The sequence below is a fragment of the Nesoenas mayeri genome (assembly GCF_963082525.1).
Source record: "Nesoenas mayeri genome assembly, chromosome: 7".
Lineage (NCBI taxonomy): Eukaryota > Metazoa > Chordata > Aves > Columbiformes > Columbidae > Nesoenas > Nesoenas mayeri.
Genome location: NC_137551.1, coordinates 5863625 through 5884890, shown reverse-complemented (window position 1 = coordinate 5884890; position 21266 = coordinate 5863625). Strand labels below are relative to the sequence as shown.

General features: G+C 36.8%; 1 protein-coding gene across 1 annotated transcript in view; it reads left to right on the top strand.

Annotated features, from left to right (window-relative positions):
- Positions 1-506: 506 nt before the first annotated feature.
- Positions 507-21266, top strand: part of MYPN (myopalladin) — a gene marked incomplete at both ends in the record, with an annotated part of 46059 nt that continues 25299 nt past the window's right edge. Inside the window, 9 exon segments of the mRNA XM_080347482.1 lie at positions 507-1441; positions 11173-11348; positions 12885-12936; positions 15095-15209; positions 16319-16390; positions 16600-16741; positions 17672-17695; positions 19720-19836; positions 20567-20924. Coding sequence (XP_080203608.1) covers positions 507-1441; positions 11173-11348; positions 12885-12936; positions 15095-15209; positions 16319-16390; positions 16600-16741; positions 17672-17695; positions 19720-19836; positions 20567-20924 — 1991 coding nt within the window.

Here is a 21266-nt window from a genome sequence, read left to right as displayed (position 1 = left end):
CATCCCTCAAATGCTTTTGAGGGTTGATTTACTTCTACTTCAGTGTCTTTCAAGCTAAATTTACTTAATTTAAAAGTACTGTTATTCTCTTACAACTTTCAGTCCTGGAAATACCCAGCATTAAATGTATCTGACGATCATGTTTCTTAGCTAAGAAACACACAGCAACCATGACAAAGATTTGACATTGAAACTCAGTTAATAGCTCTATAGTTGAAGTTTTGCCTGGAACAAAGTATAAATTACCACATTGCAGTTATTTTAGCTATGTAAGGCCACTAACAGTCAAAAGTAATAAAAGATGGATAAAGGGGTAAAGGCAATAGTATCTGGCAGTACGGACAGAAGCAGGCCTTTAAAACAAGGCCAGACTTACAAGTTAATCTTCAGCACACAGATGAATTTTGAAAATGTGCTGTTCTGCTTTTCAGAAGCCTGTAATTGTGTGCCATCAAAGTTTTTGCTGTCGATAAGGTGTGGTCCTATTTGTCCTTTTTGTTGGCAGCATGCAAGACGACAGTTTAGAATCCTCAACTTCAATATCTCAACTTCTGAGAGAAAGCTATTTAGCTGAAACTAAACATCAAGGGAGGAGTGAAAGAAGCAGATCAGAACCAGCTTCTCACAGTTTCCATTATGGCAATGCTTCTGGTGATTCAGATGAAGTAGCTGTCCAAGATGACCTTCCAGATCTCTCTGCCTTTTTGAGCCAAGAAGAGCTAGATCAAAGTGTAAACCTGGCGAGACAAGCTATTGATCAGAATCCACTGGAAACTAAACAGGATGAGCTTCAGGCACAGTCACAACGTCCCCCAGATCAACTGAAAAACACAGGAAAACACAAACAAATGGCCCAGTCTGCAGCTCTGAAAACATCAGACAATGGCCCGCACTCCAATTTTTGTCAGGACCATGTCAGAAATACAAAGAGCTCCAAAGGGAGCTCTCAAGATCTAAAGAAACACCTCCCTTCTGAATCAGAATCAAAAAAAGAATTCCTAAACAAGGCAGCAGATTTTATAGAGGAGCTCTCATCACTTTTCAAAGCTCACAACTCTGAAAGGATAAGACCCCGAACATGCAAAAACTACAGGAGCAAAATTGATTCTAAGAACAAGCCTGCTCAAAAAGGCAGCTCTAGCCTATGTAGCACATCAGACAACAGAGAAAGGCTTTCCATTCCCATACCCCAAGACTTGGAAAACAAAGCAGAGAAAACATTTGAACAAACAGATGATCAACAGGCATCAAACTTGGAATCTATCAATCAGTTAACGAGCACAGAGCTAAAACCAGAGTCAGAATCTGCATCTGTATATTCTGATGAGCCTATTGGACAACCACCACGCTTTACTCAAAAACTGAAGAGCAGGGAAGTTCCTGAAGGAACCAAAGTGCAATTGGACTGCATTGTGGTAGGAATCCCAGCACCTGAAGTCAGGTAAACGTATTCTGCACTTGCCATTTTGTATTGCTGTAACAGTAAGTGTATGACTTACTCTTTCCAGATATTTTGATGTGTATGTTTCAGTAATCTGCAGCAGAAGTCCCTTGATCTTGGTCAGTAAAATTTATTGGGAAAAAAAATTGCTTTCTTTAAGTTATACAAAAGGTTGCTTATATTTTAAGGCAACATATTTTGGGACATATTATTTTATTTGAATTTTAGAGAACTGGTTTTTAAGTACTGAACTTCCATAATTTTTAAAAAGTGCTAACTCTGTAGTGAGAAATGTTAGTTATCTTTATGGAAATCAAGACCGATTGTGTAAACCAGCCAAAAATACCAGTGGCTGTGAGATCTTAAGCTGATGCCTGAACATATTTGAGATGAGTGAACATCTGGGTTCTTGTGAACCAAAACCATGCATACATGAACACCAATGGCTGTGAGACCTCAGGCTGACGTCTGAAGGTATTTGAGGTGCGTGAACATAGGTTCCTATAAACCAAAACACATTAACAGAGAGGAAACAATTCATTTAAGTTATTACACAAATAACTAGGAGCAGCTCAGTTCTAATTCAGATTCTGACAATGACTGAAACTTAAATAAGTAGCATTTGCAAAGATGACTGGAGAGGAAAATAACGTGAAAAAACTACACTTTATTTGTTAAAGACATCAGTGGAATGAGAAACAGATTTTTGTAACTTTTAAACTTATCTTGAAAATTCTTAGATTTCATCAGCATTTCTAAATCTAAATTTGTTGATGCAGACCTCATTAGCCAAATTTACTTCTGAATTACAGTTGTAGAACTATATTTCTTTGCTGAGACTGTACAACTCCAATAGAAGAGAAAATTCTATCCATCTTTTAGAGATGTACTATACAAATTTGCATCCTAATATCTCCAGTATCATAAAGACATACCCTTAGACTAGATGGTTGCCTACCCTCTTATAGGCATTTTAGAAATCTGTGTTGCTTTCCTAAATATTGAAAATAACTGCATCTTCGGCATCTAATTAAAGGACTCTGATCTTCACAGATGGTCCCCTTTTGCCAATTGTCAGCTCACTGTCTTCCTTATATACTTAGGCAATGCTGGGTACAGCACTACTATCACTTCTACTGCAGTCAACACCTTTTATTATCTTTCCCACTGAACTAATAAGCACAATCATCAAATGAAAACTATTGCAACGTCCAAAGAGAGAAGCTCCAAAGATCTTTGCGGTAAAGAATCTTTGTTTTCCATTCCCTTGGATTTCCGGCACACCAGCTGCTAATTTTCCAGAAGGAAGAAGCTTTTACAACATATTATTAAGCACATAGGAACAAGGATCTACAAATGAATTTTCTTGTTATGAACAGCCTTGTCAGGAAGACAAGAAGTTACCCCATTCATAGGATCCCTGAGCCCATGACTACCAGACCATTTTGCCCCACTAATGCCTTCAGTAGTAACATGTAGGTTCTCAGCCCCAAACAAGACCTTGCCCCGTGGTGCCATGCAAGGTCTCTTGTCCATGACAGGAAATATCATCAACCCCCAGATATACACAACACTATCTGAAGACTCCTCTTGCTTATAAAGACTTTGAGACTTATTTCTCCAGGCAATTGCCTTGATAAGTCTTTTTGATATAACATAAAAAATGTCAGTAGGATCCCTGGACATGAGAAATCTTTTTTTTTTTTTTTTTCTCCTCTCATCATTCATAGATTATAATACAAAGAAAACAACTGAAATAATCTTCTCTTATGTATATAGACCTGTACACAAACTCGATCTGGCCTTCTTTGCATTCAGAAAAGGTGAATAATGAATTGTGTGTTCGTAGACATATACTCCAGTGCACAATGTTAATTTTATGTATTTCCTCAGAAGGCCACAACACCATCCTTATAACAGCACATCATGCCCATGCCACTGACACATACATAAAACTGACAAGGTGTTCGCACCATCTAAGTTGAGGCATTTAAACCTATATGAATTAGAAGCTGACACTACTAAAGTCACCAAAGCCTTGCAAGGGCAAACTGGAGAACTCAGGAGCAATGATTCATCCCATGAAGGATCCAGGGATGGCCAGGATGCCACTCAATGCAGGAACTGCTTGATTCCACAGAATTGGATGATGGTTATCTTTGTAACTTTGGTCTATTTTTATTCCAACACAACTTAAGCTTTTCCTTTGAAATTTCTATTTCAACATCGGCACAAAGAAGTCCCATGGGGAAAATCAGTCTCAAGCACTCAAGCTCAAGAAAAAGATCAGGCTTAGCTTTAAACTAACAAATAAATCACAAGGGGATAAGTTTGAACTATCTCTCCCCTGGTATTTGTGTGTACATGTGTGCGTGTGTATGTGCTTTATTAAGGAGAAAGCTAGAAATATTAGCTGCTTGAAGTTTCCTGATCATAACTGTTTGTTAACAAAACTTTTGTGCTGTTCATCCAAAATTCTTTCAATGCCACCAATGTTTAGTGTTTGCACACATTAAGAAAGTGTGCAAAAAAAGTTCACTTGTCTGATTGATAACTATTTACGTGCTTCCAGTGATCATGGCATATTTAGTCACTGTTATATCACAAGAAAAACAGAAAATATAATGTACTTTGCGATCTGTGTTCCATTAGCCAAGAGGACCAAGAGAATGCAGATTTTTTTCACTAAAAATAGTGCTTGTCTTTGATCTGCTGTGCAAAGCCTCCAAAATAGTGAAGGAAGCATCTTGCTGGCCATAGTTGTGGAACTGTGTCCATAACTGGGCTCAGAACTGGCAACCGTCTTGCTTTGAGTATAACAGTCTTCTGAGCTTCATGGTTAGTTCACTATCTGTGAAGCTGGGCAAGGAGAGAAGAATTCTAACAGACAAGCAAGAGAGATACAAAAATCAATAGTTCCAGGAAAGGACAAACTGCCAGTGTGGCAACTGATGAAAGAATGTTTAATGCTGATGGGCTTTAAGGCACGATTGCTTCTTCCTTCAACTTAGCTGTATGACCAAGCTCAGAGAACAAGCATCCTTTGGACACACATCAGCAAATGCAGGTTTGCCTGTGTCCTTGGACTTAAAATGGAATTCCTAACCACAGAAAGGAATCCCATGTCACTTACGATGCTTACAATATATACACTTACAATACAGAAGTTGTATGGTGGGAACCGAGAGCATTGTGAAACAAGAACAAAATTCAACAAGCTGTGTAATGTAGTTTCTCAGTTAACACTAGGAACAATCAGATGGTTAAACTGATGTAATGGAGATTATACGAGAGAAGTTAGAGGCAGGAGACATAGAAAGAAGCTGTTCACAGGAGTGGAAAGGACTGGAAAATATGATGGACAGATATCATGTTTGAAAGCAAGACAGTACAAAACAAAATTGATGATGTAAAAAAATTGTATAAATGACATTCATGATGGATCAGGGTCAAAATATCATTGGCAATGATAAAGCAGTAAAATTTACAGGCTTGCTAGGTAACTTAACTATCTGGCCTATATGAGGGCTCGCTGAAGAACAGAAAACTGGATGGTGGAGCAAGAGAAGAAACTGGGAACTGATGTGAAATATTAGTATATGGAAAGCTAAATCGTGCTTGGCTAAATACAGATAGACTTGTCCAACTGCTTGTAAAGATATCTCAGCCTTAATGTAACAAGTGTTATAGGAAGCTTGTTAAGCCTACCTAAACAGAAAGAAGTTTCCATGAAATGTTACCCATTTTCAATATCATCAGCTGAATGCAGTGACACAGAACAGATGAATAAAGATTGATATTCTAGTATGTGGGTCTCTAGCTAGCTCAAACATTAGCTCACAATTAAAGAGCATTACTGCAATTACTGATTGATTACTTTATTCTGACTATACTGCAGGTTAGAAATAAGCATTTAAGAGAAGTGTGTAGTATATTTCCAAAGTGTTAAAGGTTTTGATGACCTACTTCTCCTGCTTCCTTCTACATCTCTGTGTCTGTAAGAGTAGTGACATTCACTCTCCTTTGTGAGCAGAGTGCTCCTTATTCCCTCAAGTTCAGAGGTGCCTACATTTTTCCAAACTGTTTGGCACATCACTCCTAGGTTAATTTTACTTATGAATCACATTGCATAGTTTGGCATACACAGCTATCCTGGAAGTGTCATGAGGATTTGATGTTCTAAAAACAGGCTGCATGTCATAAGGTTTCCATGAAAACATTCTTTAACACAGGCATACAAAGCTTAAAAAGTGCATTTTAGTGCTTCTTTGTTTAAGGAGAGGGACTGCAACTAATCACAGATTTTTAGAGACTCTGAAGCCATATAGGATCGATTAGCATTATTTCTTCCTGGCTGCCAAATGAAAAAATTTACCTGTTTTAGTGCTCAAAGCCCAGAGAGCTAAACTTCTCTTACATGCAACTCCAGTCAAGTCAACGGCTTAAGACCTAGGATGAATTTGGCACAGCAGATCATACTGCTTGTGCTTAATGTGCATCTGCCTTGTCTGATGAAGCTATCGTTACAATTCATGGCAGGAATGAAATGTCAGTGACAGAAAGTATTGCTACTTCAGCCATGCCGCCAATCTCAATGTCAGAACTCCCTTTGGAACTGACATTTCATTGCTAACATGTACAACGTTTTGATGTTAAGAATAAAATAAAATGTTAATAAGCACAGAGTAAATATGGCCATAACAAAGATTTACATAAAGCTTAATTTCACAAGAGATAATTGTTTTTCATTTCTAAGCATTGCAGAGATAACATACATGTAGCACGTTCATTTTTTCAGCTTAATCTCAAAATACTCCAAATTTATAGTGAAAATAGTGACCAAAGAACACACTGCATAGGAGAACTAAACACAGGCGCTTGAAACAGAAGTTTATTCCTGAAGTTTTAACTCACTTACATGGCAAATCTTGGATTAGTCAAAGGAAAAAATAAGTGCAAATAAAAGATTTAACTCAATCCTGCTTCACTGTCTGAGTCTGCTAAAGGAATATACTACTCACGTACCACTAAAATAACTGGAGCAAATAGCTTACGCGGTAGTTTCAAATTTGCTTATAGGAAATTAGAACTGTGGCTCACAAAAGCATGCAGTACAGACTTATATCTACACAAACATAATAGGCTAATTGGAAAAGTTGCTCAGTAGTAAGACAAGGCGTTCTTTTATCTTACTGATGTTTGTATCTCAGCATTTTGTATAAAGTGTTCTGCTTTATCTGTCCTTTGAGTGAGGAGCCACATTTGAGTGGACACAAAAATATAATACCAGTGTACTACTTAAGTTATTTTATTGTTCTGAAAAGATGTTCTGAAAGTAGAATCAAATTCTAGAACAAGGGTATTCCCTTTAATAGTTTTTTATATCTGCTAAAGCCAACATGCTAAAACAAGGCTACATTATAAGGAAGAGGCATGAGTCAGGTATATAAAAAGGCATGAGTAAGTGCCATGACTCACCTCCCAAATCACACAGTTGCCTACAGAAATTACACACCTAAAAGATGACTTGTACATTCATATTCCAAATTTGGGCTTGTAATCATAGAACTATGCATGAACCTTGGGTCTTCCCTCCTGAAAATGTGACTGTTGTTAATTATCACCAATTGCAAATCTTGAAAACAACAGAAGAATAAAACACACTGTATATAGAATTTAAAAAAGAAAAAAAAGAAAGAAAAGAACAAACAAACAAACAAAAACCTTTGCTATCACAGGAATCCTATATAATTTCCTGATCTGGAACTTAAAAAATGGCACTCATCAAAGAATCTTTTCAATCAGCTCTGGATTGTACATTACCATACTTCTCCCTTGGAACTGCTAAATGTCACCTCTGTGTACTCATGGTAGAGTTGTTCCTCTATCGCAGGCACTAGATGTTTGTGTTCTGGATACCAAGGACCCCACTACTGCTATGATGTCTGTATCTGCATGTTTTTAGAGATGTCACTGAATAGAAAAGCAAATGTGATATGCACTTCTGGGGAGTCAGTCAAAAAAACCCCACTGTATCTAATTATTAGTGGGGAAAATACCAGATTTGGGCAAGTCATGATGGGCAAAGTCTAAAATAGATGTAGCTTTTCCTTCTGTTTGAAGAGGTCTGTGTTAGAGGTTCTAGACTGGACTATGAGTGAATATGAACACTACAGCTCAATCAGAAGAAGCTAGAAAGACCATTATTTTTAAAGGAAATATATTTTGAATGGAAGTGTAAACCAATTCTTTCAAAATAAACATGACATAAATAAAAAGCAGGATTTGCAAACTAAATGCTAGTGAAGAACCATACAACCTAATCTACTAGAAAATAATGGTAATGGTACTGCGAACGTGTAATCCTTTTAAGAGAGGTAGTTTGTAAATAATAATTCTAAGACCAGTGATTTTACTTTTTAAAAATTATTTTGAAGTTCTGCTTCAGGCCTTCTATAAAGTATAAAGTGAATGATAGGTAAAAGATAAAAAGGTAAAGAAAATAAAGAAAAGGTTAGATACTCCAGATGAATATATGAATATAAATACATATATATATACTCGCTCTGTGTTCATACTCTTCCCTAACCGTCTGCTTTTGGCCACTGTGAAGACAGCATGCTGGGTGAGGTGGACTTGTGCTCTGAGCCAGAACACCCAGTAAGTTCTTATTTATCTTTTTATGTGTGCTAGTTCACCTGGCATGCTAGGATATGTCTTGATGTTTTTGCTCCCTTTTGTAGGATGACAGCTGTCTCTTAAATTTCCAAAGGTGCTGCACTTTCTACAGGTTTGGTTAATATTCAGAACACTGTTTACACTGTATTGTGAAGTACCTGAGGTTTGAGAAGTAGCATGAATGGCTGCCGAAAGCTATCCTGGAGTGAAGTGTTGTCCTAGGCAGACTGTCCACTGACAGAAAGTACCTCGGAGCCTCTCATTTTGTCCATCAAAGTGGTAGAAAACCTTGCAAATGAACTGTGTCAGACTTCAGAGGGACAGGGGAATGCTGTGCCTCACACTGAGTTCAGGCAAACACCTGTGGCCATTTAAGATCCGGCTGTAGTCTCCTGAATGCCCAGTCCCTTTTTTAATGGTCATTAATATTTACCAAAAGTGATATATAGGAGAATTTGTACAACTCAGTTATCCTAGATCCACATGCCTAGTGTCCTGGTGCAAACTTGTTTTCATTAGACCAGAACTGGGGTGGCTGGGCCTGGGAACACATTTGAACCTTCTGTCCTTGCTTCAGAGCAAGAAACCTCCAGCAAAGATGTCAGCATCAGGATTTCAACATTTTAAAGTACTGCTGCGAGATCCGCAAAGCTTGTCTATCAGAGGCCTAAGGCTCAAATGGAAGAGAAATGAGTAACTTTGGCTGAAGTTCTCTGCATAAAGCAGTGCCAGTTTCTCACTGGTAAAACCCTGCAAGAAGGATGTGGCTGTATTTTAGTGAAGCAAAGCTGTACTTCAGCTGAGAAATGTCAGGGAAGAGAGCTGGGACATTTTACACCCCGCTGGCATCCTCTTTTAACATGATGACATTTACTACACAACTGTCCACTGGAGTCGCAAATGTTAAATTCATAAATGTAATTTTCTTAGATCCATTTTCAATTCTTGTTACAACGGTGGCTTTTAAAAGAGGATAAGCAAGCAGATGTAGACTCAAACCAAGACTTTTAAGTTCTAGCTCTCTAGCTACAAAGGTTTGCCATTCTAATAGGGGAAATTGTGTTAAGCAGTGTGATTCATTCTACAGTGCAGAGCTGTACACTTTCCAAGCTGTACATTATTGTCAGTTGACTGTACAGCTACAGATGACATTAACATGCAGCTTGGAGTGTACTAAGGAATGCCCTGGTTACTTTAAGAAAGCCATGCCGGACGGCTAGGACTGGTGCTGCACAAATAGTGCTTGGTTTATTTCTTAGCTACGTAATCAGCATTTCAGTTCCAGATCTGTACTCCTTCATACCTCATAGTCACTTTGAGGCTCCTCTTTCAATTCTACATTATATTTCTATTAAATTCTGGTTTTCCACTGGTATGGACTGACTTACAGGGTTTTTTCCCCCAAAGATATTAATTTGGGGTTTTCTTCATGCTCTATTTGTAGCACAAACTGTTGTAAAAAGTTGTGCTTCCAAGAGGTGAACAGAATTGAATTGTTAAACAAATTTATTTATATAGTTTTTCTAAATTATCTGAAATGGAAATATGTCGAGTACCTTAACATATGATCCAGGAAATATAAATATTATAATTTATTACTCAAAAAGCTACCCTTATCCTTTCCACAACTAATCGTATTTGCTGTAATAAATACACAACACATTTGCCATTGCTTTGATAAGCATTTGTATGCACTCAGAAACTAGCAGGTACTTTTATCAAGTTACTGTATAAAGGTGGATTAAACAACTATTCATTTTAAAAAATGACTTGAATAAAAAAATGTGGTCAGTATGACAGCCCCCACCTAGGCATGCACAAGAGGCATTAATTACCTGTACCCAACCCATGTTAAGAAAGCAGCAGTAAATAGAAAATACAAATATTTTTGTGGAGTTTTTAATCTATCTACATCTATAAGAAAAGTTATGGTGAAGATGAATGTATCTTAATTTGGCTTTTCAAATTTAGCTAGTTATCTAAAAATACAGGTATTTCTGAGTATTCTACCACTTATTTAAGTCTGGATCCCTATACATAGTACTACACATTCTCTGTAAAACCTAGACTGTTCTATTAAATTTGAATCTGGTTCTGAAAACTCATCTGTTTTTTTCTCTCTGTCTTTTCCCTACTAACAAGCAGCAGCAATCAGGGCTGCCCTCCTCTCCTACTATTTCTCAGGTTGAGCTGATGGTTACTGTCATTAACACATTCCATGGAGGTATCTTTTCAGGTGCTGCTTTTACTTTTGCTTGGATTCCTGCATTTTGTACTGAAACAACCCTTCTGAACACTGAGGGACTTAGGAATGCCCTAGATGAGAGTGTGAAGTCTCTAAAGGGCCTAATACAGTTATGGATATGTAGCTGAGTTTAAAAGAGAAACACAGCAATATGATGCAGAAAATAATTACGGGTCCAGCTGTCTCACCGGCTGTGGCCCTGTGAGGAAGTGCCTCTAGTTTGTAACAGATCACTTCTCCTCTCTTGTGATACACTCATACCACCTTTTATAAAAAGCAGATTGTCTTAAATATATGACAAAACAAAAAGTAACATTATAGTAAATTTCACTCACATTGAGAATTAACATGAACACTGGGATCACAAGTTTGAGTGAAATTTGATTACTTCATTTTTTGTGGGTTTTTTTGTTTGTTTGTTTTGCTACAGTTCAAGCCACAACACAGATGTGAATGTACCTCAAGAGAAATTCAGAGCTGGAATGATAGCATTCCAAATTCAGATCTCTTCTACACTGCCATTGAAATCCATATATCAAGAAAACTATATGCTAGAGTCACTTACATAAACTAGTTGGCTAGTATGTTTAAATACTGAACAGAAAGGAGCTCTGTTATTTGTTGTAATTGAATATTATCAAAATCATAAATATTTTGTCCCTGTGACTGTTGATTCAACACTTGCCTGAAGTACTATGTCAGAACCTTCAGGCTAAACCCACTCATTTTGTCATCAGAAAGACTTTGAACATTGCCGTTCTAGTTGTCAAGTTGTTTGCACTGATACACAATATTTTTTGCCTTGCAGGTGGTACTGTGAAGGGAAAGAGCTTGAAAACTCACCAGACATTCAAATTATCCAGGCAGGTGATCAACACTCCCTGGTTATTGTTGAAGCTTTTGAGGAGGATACAGGACGTTACTCGTGCTTTGCTTCAAACATCTATGGAACAGACTCCACTTCTGCAGAGATTTACATAGAAGGTAGTGTCAGAACTCTTGTGGAAATGGGTTGTTGAAAATAGTCATACAGGATTAAGACACTATTATGTAACAGATTTTTCACAGAAAATACGTAGCAGAGTCATCACTTTTCATCATTATTAACAGTTATTATTTCTCTATAAAATAGCCTTCAGACAAGTGACTGCCCTTTACATATAATTTTATTGTGTTGCTTCCCAGAGATTCTATATACCTCACTGCAAGACTGAAGTCTAGGAATATTCAGATTCTGATGCCACCTTATATTTTTGTCTGTGGTTACTGTACAGAAATATAAGAACCTAAACTTGTGTTTAGTTCTTATTAAACTCTTTTCCCTACAGTCATTATTACTAACTGAATATAGGATAGCTTCATCCAAACCCATTATTGGGACCTTGTATTCAAAATAAATATGCCAGCAATTTGACATTTTACTTGTACAATAGATACTGTGAATAAAACAGAATATATCTGCAGATTTAGGTCTCTCTTCTTTCTCCTGGTACTTTTTAATATATCCTACTTGGCTTAAGAGAGGTCTATTTATTATGTTTCTATTTTAACATTTTTTTGGATAAGGTTTTAGATTGCATCCATCATTCTGCTAGCAGGCTCAAAAATTTAAATAAACACACAGAATTTTTTTTTTTTTTCCTTTAGTCTTCTTTACATTTCTCAAGGTAGAAGAATATACTATGAGTACCATCACTGACAAAAGTGGAACCATTCATAAATTAAAGCACCTACCCTACTTAATACAAGTTTAATTTTGCTCTACTGTCATTCTTCTTTCATGTCTCTAATCTGACAGTGAAAGGACGAATCCTTTTTTAGTATCTGCACTGCCCCTGACATTAAGGGGAGATGTCTGTGCTTGGCAGAGATTTACTGGTTCTGGAGCATGGGGCCAAAGCCGCATTTCCCTCACTCCCTGGCTGCCGGATGGAAGCCAGGCTGGTGGCAGGAACTGCAGAGAAAATGCAAATTCCAAATGCAATGAAGGCTGAATCACAAGAGTAAAATGTCTCAGTAAGACAGCTGTTAGTAAACTAAGCTAATAGCTTCTCCAAGCTGTGCTAAAAGGCACTAGTTTAGGAATAACAGCGATGATTAATAGCTATGATTACAGGTCTTTTTTTTTTTTTCCCTTTTTTGTCAGGTGTCTGGGAAAAAAAAAAAAACACCTCTTATTTGATTCACAACAGGAATTGCAGCCTAAATCATACTAGTGGCATTTTAAAGAGAACCTGAGGAAGCCCCAGGTATACATTCACTCTTGGATGCTGTTTTCCGCATTTTAATTGCACCTCATCCCAAGTCTGCCTTATGTTAACAGCCATTCTGCATCCTACACAGCGTGCAATGTTGGTTCACTTGCACCGCAATGTGATCTTCTGTTTCAGCATAGCTTTATAAAATATATCCTTAGAATGTTGTAGAATCTAGAGGAAATTGAAATAAAGGTTTGTATCATTCAGAGATAAACTTCTCCAAAGACCCCTCTGCTAAGTGATTTTATTTTCTTTTTCATAGGAGTCTCTTCTTCTGATTCTGAAGGCGAAATCATCAAAGACGAAATGGATCAGTAAGTCTAAAATCAATTACATTTTACATATTTCTTACAGTTAAAAAAAACTCACTAGCATAAACATTTCCGTTTCCATTAATATTTTGCAACTTCCAACACATCAGGCTTTTGTTTGGGATTTGTTTTGACTGTTGGGGCTAGGTTACGTTTGTTTGTTTGTTTGCTTTACAAAGAGTATGGAACAAATACACATTTGCTTGTGTGTCTTCAACATTACCTTAAGAACTGAAACCTTAATATTAAATATAAACATAAAAAAGAAACCTCTTACCTTAAATATTATACTTATTTACTAAAAGAGATGCCATTTGACTAGACCCAACCTAAATGCTGATTTAAGCATCTGACTTGGAAAAACAGTGTAGTAAAATTTCTCACATGAAAATATGGTATGTCATTAAGTTTATGGCAGAAGATGGTAATACATGGATTGTTTAGATTTAAGATGAGGAACTTAATACATATGAACTAGAGAAAACTGAAATTATTAGTATAAAAGACTACTTAATTATAAAAAGAAAGAAAAGGTGTCAGATGTAATCTAAAACCTAGGAAGTAATTTTATTTTTCCTATATGAAATGCCTTCTCTGTACATTTAGAAGCTGATACAATGCTTTTAAAACCTACAGTCTTTCAGAATAAAAATCTTTCTAATAAATGAAAAAGGAGTCAGACTGGCTGAGAACTAAAATTTTATTTTGGACTCCTTTGTAGGCATAAATTCAACTCCAAAAGCAACCAGTGCTTTATAAAGAGGAAATGTTATTCAGATAGACTTATGCACCCTGGTTTTTTTTAAGGAGGGTTATACTCATTTACTCTTTACAAAAGTAATTTTATTTTAAAATGCAGATACAAAACACTGCAGTGTCTTTGACTGAAGACCTCATACTGACAGCAAATCCTGTCTTAGGTGATTTTTATTTCAAAGTCATAAAACACTCCAGCTTGGATTAATTTGTAGACTTTGGTAAATGTAAGGGTTTAATATAAAACTTAAGATCAAGATCTCAAAGGTTTTGGGTTGAATTGCTGAGTTTTTCTTAGCAATTTTCTCTAGCTCAGACTTTTCCAAATGTCTCAGGCATAACATTTTTCTTACTCATCTCATTAAGTGTTCATGTAGTGTTGAGCATGATTCTGATCACTTGATGGTATCTCCAAGTTGCTTACCTCATTAAATTGTGAAGTAATGTATTGTATTCTGTATTTCTTAGGGGAAAAAAAAAAAGAAAAAAAAAAAAAAAGTGCTGTTCTGCATTGTAGTGGGATGTCCTCAAATGATGGAATTATGAAAGACCAGGTTTGGGTACAAACAGCATCTTTATTTTCACTTAACTTCCAGCTGTTGTGACATGAATCTGAACACCTGTAATTAAAGGGAGTTAATATGAGAAAAGTTGCCAAGCACTACTTCACAATTTCAAAAGATAAATCAGTGATTACAACAGCTGTATATTCATTTTGAGTAAGGCTCCCACTGGTTTGAACACTGGCTTTCCTTTGGGGACCTGTAGCACATCCCAGAGTAGCCAGTGCATACCTCAAACTATTGAATAAAGACCGTCTCTTCATTGTCTGCATTGTTTTATTTAGCAATAAAAATACATAGGGTCAACTCTTTTATATCCATGTAGAAACAACCTAGAAGAGGTGTCAACCTATACACTACCAAAATTGCATGATACGTTGGTCAGAAAGCATACCTCTCTTTTCTTATTTTTTCAGCAGTAAATTACTGAATCTATATCCAAGCAGACTGTGGTATTTTCATTACCTTATAGGCCCAAATCTTTATACAAGTTCAGGGAGCACTGTAAGAGAAACTAGCACTGTCCTATGAGAAAGTAGCATCATGCTCTCATGTTGCTCTGAGCTGGTAACAGCAGCTATGAAGCCACAATTGGGTTAATCCAGGCCATTTATTACATTTGGTGTAACTGAACTAAGTATGAGAGATTAGAGTGGCAAGATATGCAGCCTGATTCTTACAAAATGCAGCTTACCTAGGAGTACATATCAGTTTAGATAAATTGGAATTCAGTCCCAGAACTGAGGCTGAGGTTGATATGTAACTGGGACAGACATAATTAAGGGACACACAATAGCTCTAGGTTCCAATTAGAGAACTTGTTTTTGGTTAATATTTCACAGCAAACCAAAACAAGCTGACACCTCCTTGAATGCTGTTCGAACTGCAACCAAGCATCAAGAATCCTCCAAGACACCATCTGCCATGGTTCAGCCTGTGTCAACACCAGTTAATGAGGTAGGGGAGACAATACAACGCATCTCAAGGACCAAAAAGCAAGCTCGTAAAAAGATGTATCTTCTACAGTTCGTGACTCAGAACCCCAAAATCTTCTAATTGTTCCTTTGCTGTTGAACTGCTCCAGAACTCATTTCAAATAATTTTCTTTCAGTGATCTTGTTATAAGCTAAATAGTTTCACTACTATTCATAACTGTGAATTCTTTACTAATAGGAAAGAACAGTCATATTTGCTTAAAAATAAAACTGAAAAGTTAATTACAAATTTGCTTTACACTGCCTTTTCCATGTTTACAGTGTAGCATTAGGTGGTAACCAATAAACAGATACTGAAATGCACATTTACTTTTGAGTACGAAGAGAACAGAATTAAGCTTTTGTGACATTTTGCCTTTTTGACAGAGGTTGCCTAAGTCAAGGCTCATAGTTATCTCAAAAAATTACCACTTTTAATCTTGTTGGCTTATAAAACACCATCTATAAAATCTGGCTGTGTTTCCTGGGATACTGAATCACCAGTTCTGCTGTTCTGGGATAGCTTCTATTCAACTAAAGTAAAAACTCTATTAATCAAGTTATATAAGGAAGTTTTCCAGGAGGAGAATAATTTCATTTTAATTTCACTGAGTAGGATCAATAGGTTGATCTTTCATCTCTGTGAACTCTTTGGTTTTGGCAAAGCAGAAGAATTACAGTAGCAGTCACACACAACTTGACTTAACTTTTCCATATTAACATCCATAAATACTTTGTTAAGCAAGAATTTTTAAAAGGAGACTAGCACCAAGCAGCCTACATAGATTTGCTTTAGTAAGGCATTAATGACAGACGTTACAATATACCGCAGTGACGTTTTCCTTGCCATGATAAACTCTATGAGCCAATAAGGCAATAGTAGCATTTTTGTTACTCAGGCAGTAATCTACCCAGGAAGATCACTAACAGTTGTCTGAAACAGAGCAATTTTTATTCATTGCATTAAATATTTTGCTTTGGACTTCATGCACCAAAATCTCTTTTGTCATTCCAAAAGTATGTTTCTCCTGTATGTGGAAAAATATCTTCTGTACACCTAGACATCATCATGTGATGTTTTGCAATCTACAGGCTCAAAGCCCTACTAACTATTTGCAAGGACTGGATGGAAGACCTATAATTGCTGCTCCTGTATTTACAAAGGTAATTTGTTCTATGACATATTTGAAAACTAAAGAGGTCAATTAATTGTACGGGGAGATAATTCAAATTTTCTATCAAAGATTAAAAAAGAATTATGCATTTCCTAAGCCATTCAAGGATTTAAGTGGCTTTAGGATATCTTACTGAAATCAGTATTACTTCCAGAACAATAATACATTTACTGACTGTCTATTCATTCTCTCTATTAGATGTTACAGGATATTTCAGCTTCTGAGGGGCAGCTTGTTGTCTTTGAATGTCGGGTGAAAGGAGCTCCTTCCCCAAAGGTTGAATGGTATAGAGAAGGAACACTGATAGAAGATTCTCCAGATTTTAGGATATTACAGAAAAGTATGTTTCTTGTGTGGAAATATTGTGTTGGATAAAATATAGCCAAGCAACAAAATTGCTAACATAGCCACACTTTGAATTTCTTATTATAATGGTAAGATCTATATAAGCCATATGTATGGTAATAAGTCTGGGGTCCATAGCCAAAATTGTGGATGAACTGAACAGCATACTCACAGGAAGTATTTGTCTCAGATTTCCCAAACTGATTAATTGCTTTGCCTTCTGTTTTGATCCCTTTGCCACTTCAATGTCCTTTTCTAATTCAGCCTTCTGCTGTTTGATTTTGCTTTTGCACCATTTACATGGAGTTCCATTGCCTGCAAATCCCTCATCTTTTAGTCAAGTGCTACATTAATAGTGCTTACAGGCAGTTGATTGCTTATTTCTCCAGAAAAGTAACCTGATGTACACATTAGCATGCTGACACATACATGTGTGTGTACATGACAAGTTGTAAACGTATACTTCTACTTGAAATGCAGTCAGAACATCTGCAATTTTCACCTGTCACCACGATGCTAAAATTGCTCAAACTCAATAGAAATTCCTTAAATACCACACTAAATGAAACCTAAATGAAACAGTTTTTTATCAGAACTTGATTTCATGTCTGTAATAGTTTCAGAAATTGTCTTCAATACACACTAAAGTAATACTAAGATTGCAAAAAAACACTTCTTGCAGAATTCACTTCCTATTCATACATTCTCAGAAGTGTTTGTAAGTGTTCATATGGGTCAGTGGATTTCACATACCCTTGAATACAAGGCCTGGCTGTCTCCACTACCCCTCAAACAGAAAATTGGATCAAAAGGAGTATTCCATCATACTGAAAAGACCAAGCTTCATATTTAGTGTTTACAAAAAATATATTATTGGTAAAAGTAAGTACATTCAATTTACTAATTCTGCTCTTCTTCCCTTTAGAACCACGATCTATGGCTGAACCAGGTGAGGATCACCAAAAGGCTCAGACTTTTTTGGTTATACAAATGTGGTGATTTAACCTCAAAAAATATTAATTATTTAAACTCTATAATTTAATTAACATATTTTTTCTTTTCCCCATGTTCTATAGCTACTAGTGAGATGCATTTTAGTATAGGCTGTTCCATAAATACATAATTTGAATTAAGTCTATCACTTTTGAAGAAAATGTTTCCATTCTACTTTAACCCAGTTCTAACTTAGGACCTAAATGTTACCATCTTACGAGCTAAAGGTAATATAAATTAATGTGTGAGGGTCTCCTGTATAACTGACATTCAGAAGTACACCAGATGATGTAGGACTGAGCTATTTTTATCTAGTTTACCGGTTAGGGAACATTGCATCAGATGTTTAGCCATGTCAGCCATTCCTTTTGCTCCCTACCAGCGTAATATGAGAGTATCACATCAGGTGTTCCACCCCTGATATCAGCAAATCCTATAAAAGTGGGTGGACTTGCTAACTTCAAGGGTCAGAGCAGAATGTAGGCTACTCTGCATGATTCGAGAAAAGAAGCCTTATAGATTTTGATTCCTTCTCCATGAGACAATCACTCTCCCCATTATGCTTTTCACTGTTAAAAATATAAAGCTGCCCCCCCTTAAGACAGAAAAGTACCAGAGTATTAATTCTTATGGAATATAAACTTCTGTAGCTCTTCTCCTTGCCCTATTGAAAGTTTTTCACCCCCAAAAGTATCTTGAAAGAGACTCTATCTCTCTGCAATGTCTCGCAACAACACTTAGAAATGAATAAGTGGAGCTTCTCCCAGAATCCATCAATGCTGTTCCTTCACTGGCCAGTGGCATCACTGCTGAGTAATGTGAAGCAGTTTTCAGAGGGTAATCATTTGGGTGCAGTTGTCACTGCCTCATCACCTGCTGCTCATTCAGAAGGAATCTAGATTTCCATGCACGCAGTGGTTGGCAAATCCAAGTACTATAAACTAGATACTATAATGCCTTAAACTAGCTCTATAATCCTAGTATTATAATAATCTATTATTCTCCTTTAGTTGTTAGGAAATAATCTCTTTGTTGCCCCTAGATTTTCCTCAGTGATGACATGAAATGTGTTTAAGTGTGGTATCATCTTGTACAGAAATACCCATAAAGTATTAACTCTGTAGGGTTTTAGGAAAGTTTCTTGCAAAGTGGTAGCACAACAGTCACTGACTAGTTAAAGAAATACTATCAGCCTAAATTTCAATACACTTTAGATGTTACTCTCCCCCACCCATCCCATCTACCTGACTAAATGAAAGATTCAAAATCCCATTACCATAGGTATTTATTAGCTGGTACTGCTGCCCAGATCTGTCAGATGTTGGTCAGCCAGAAATGTCAGAACCCCAGATTGCCTTTTCAAGATAGAATTTAATTTTTGCTAGTATAATTTTGCTAGCACATGTTTGGTACCCATCAGTCTTCTTCACAAATAACTGAAATTGCAACTTTCTATAAGCATAATTGGCACAATCCCCTCTCTGCAAATCTGCACGGGTACTTTTGGAAAATTATATGTGTGTGTTTTATATTTCCTTACAGAGTGACTCCACTTGAATAGTTCACAGTTAATTATAACTAATCTTTCAATATACAAAGACATAAAAATACATATATTTTAGTGAGTTGTGAGTATAGAGTACGCTATATTTCTCCAAATTAAATTTGAAGTTCTTCAGAGAGAAAGTCTCTACTTCATTTGATTAGGAAAACTTTTTCTAATGTTTGCAAACACTGCCAACACCTGCTCTTCACTTTCATTGGGCATGCTGGAGCACAGAGAGCACCAGTTCCTGCACACAATGCTGATAACAGCTGCTGCGCACAAAGGCTGCCAAAACTGATAATACTGATGAAACTAAAATCAAACTGTGCAAGCTGGAAAATCTTAAGGAAATGTCCCTGAGGGTAGACAAGGCTTTGTGTATTTGTACAATGCATGTTCACTTCAAGTAATAATACTGCTCTAATTCTTTGCAGAGGAAATTTGTACTCTCGTTATTGCTGAAGTTTTTTCAGAAGATTCTGGCAGTTTCACCTGTACTGCAAGCAATAAATATGGCACAGTCTCTAGTATTGCTCACCTAACTGTCAAAGGTAAGAATTTTTTTTGGTCCTTTGCTTGACAGTAAATACAACCAGAGCAGGCTGTTGCATGATAAATTCCAAACTGCTCATCAAACATACAGATTGCTCTGTCTTTTCAAAGTGTCCTGTCCCAATTAGAAATGTGAAGGAACAACGAACCTTATGGAATGAATCCCACACAGCCCTTCCAAAAACACAGCTCCTGCTGAACTCAAGATTTGTGCAATAGCCATTTTTTGAATCACTATGGACTATCTAGTTTGCTGTTTCAATAACCCTTTGATGCAGAGCTCAAAGGAGGAAACCTTAAAACAGATTCTTTCATATTGCCTACACGATTGGTGCGGCCAAGGCACTAAGCTGTTAGGTGAGCAGAGTACAGAAAAGCATAATGCACTGTTGACTCCAATTCAGCTCAAGTTCTGGCAGTGTTCTTCAGAACTACAAAGTCAGAGAATTCTGTGGAAAGAAAGTTTCTATGTCAAAGATGCTGGTGGAATTCACAGAGCATATGGATGAAGATCACTGCTGGATCTTCCAAACTAGAACTGTGTCTCTTTCTCCCGGGCGTTTACAATATTCCTTTGTTAAGAGAATTTCTTGTTCAACAAATTAGGTCAAACAACTCAGTCCAACAGCTGGAAGGACATCAGAGTGACTTTTTCCAACTGTAACTTTTGTGATTTCATTTCATTATAGTTTATTTAGATATCACCAAGTTTTATATTTGCTATTTCAGCATCTGAAGACAGTAGTAATGCTGCTACCCTTCACACAATGAGCTCAAACAACTCAATTCCTGCTGAAAATCAACCTCCTCCACGTACTCCTTCCCATCAAACCCCCAAACCTAAACTTGAAGGGGTTCTTGTGAACCACAATGAACCCAGATCGAGTTCTAAGATAGGTCTCCGTGTGCACTTCAAGCTGCCTGAAGAGGATAAAGGAGGCGAATCACCACTAGAGGATGAACCTGGTGCTGCAAACCAAATCAGACCCAACTATTTCCAAGAGAAGATAAACGGACAGCAAATGAAAATACCAGAGCCAACATCGCCATCCAAGGAACCCCCACCAGTACTGGCTAAACCAAAGCTGTAAGTAAAAGAGATTAAAAGTCCCAGGAGCATCACTGGTATTATTTAGTATTCATAGACCAGGCAATATTGCACTCAAACACAGAACAAAAAGATAGTATCACATGGTGCTGGTCTAATTAACCATACTCCTAGAAAACACATTCTAGAGAGCTGGAGATTATTTCTGTATATCCCTCTTGGGAAAGGGGTTTCCGAATCCAAAAGGAAAATGTTTTCCCTTTGAAATTGTATTTAATTTCACAATGTTTTCTGCTGAGGGAAAAAAAAAAAAAAAAAAGGTGAACAACACTGCTTGTATGCAGGCAAAATAAAAGCAGGTTCTCCAAACATATTTCATTC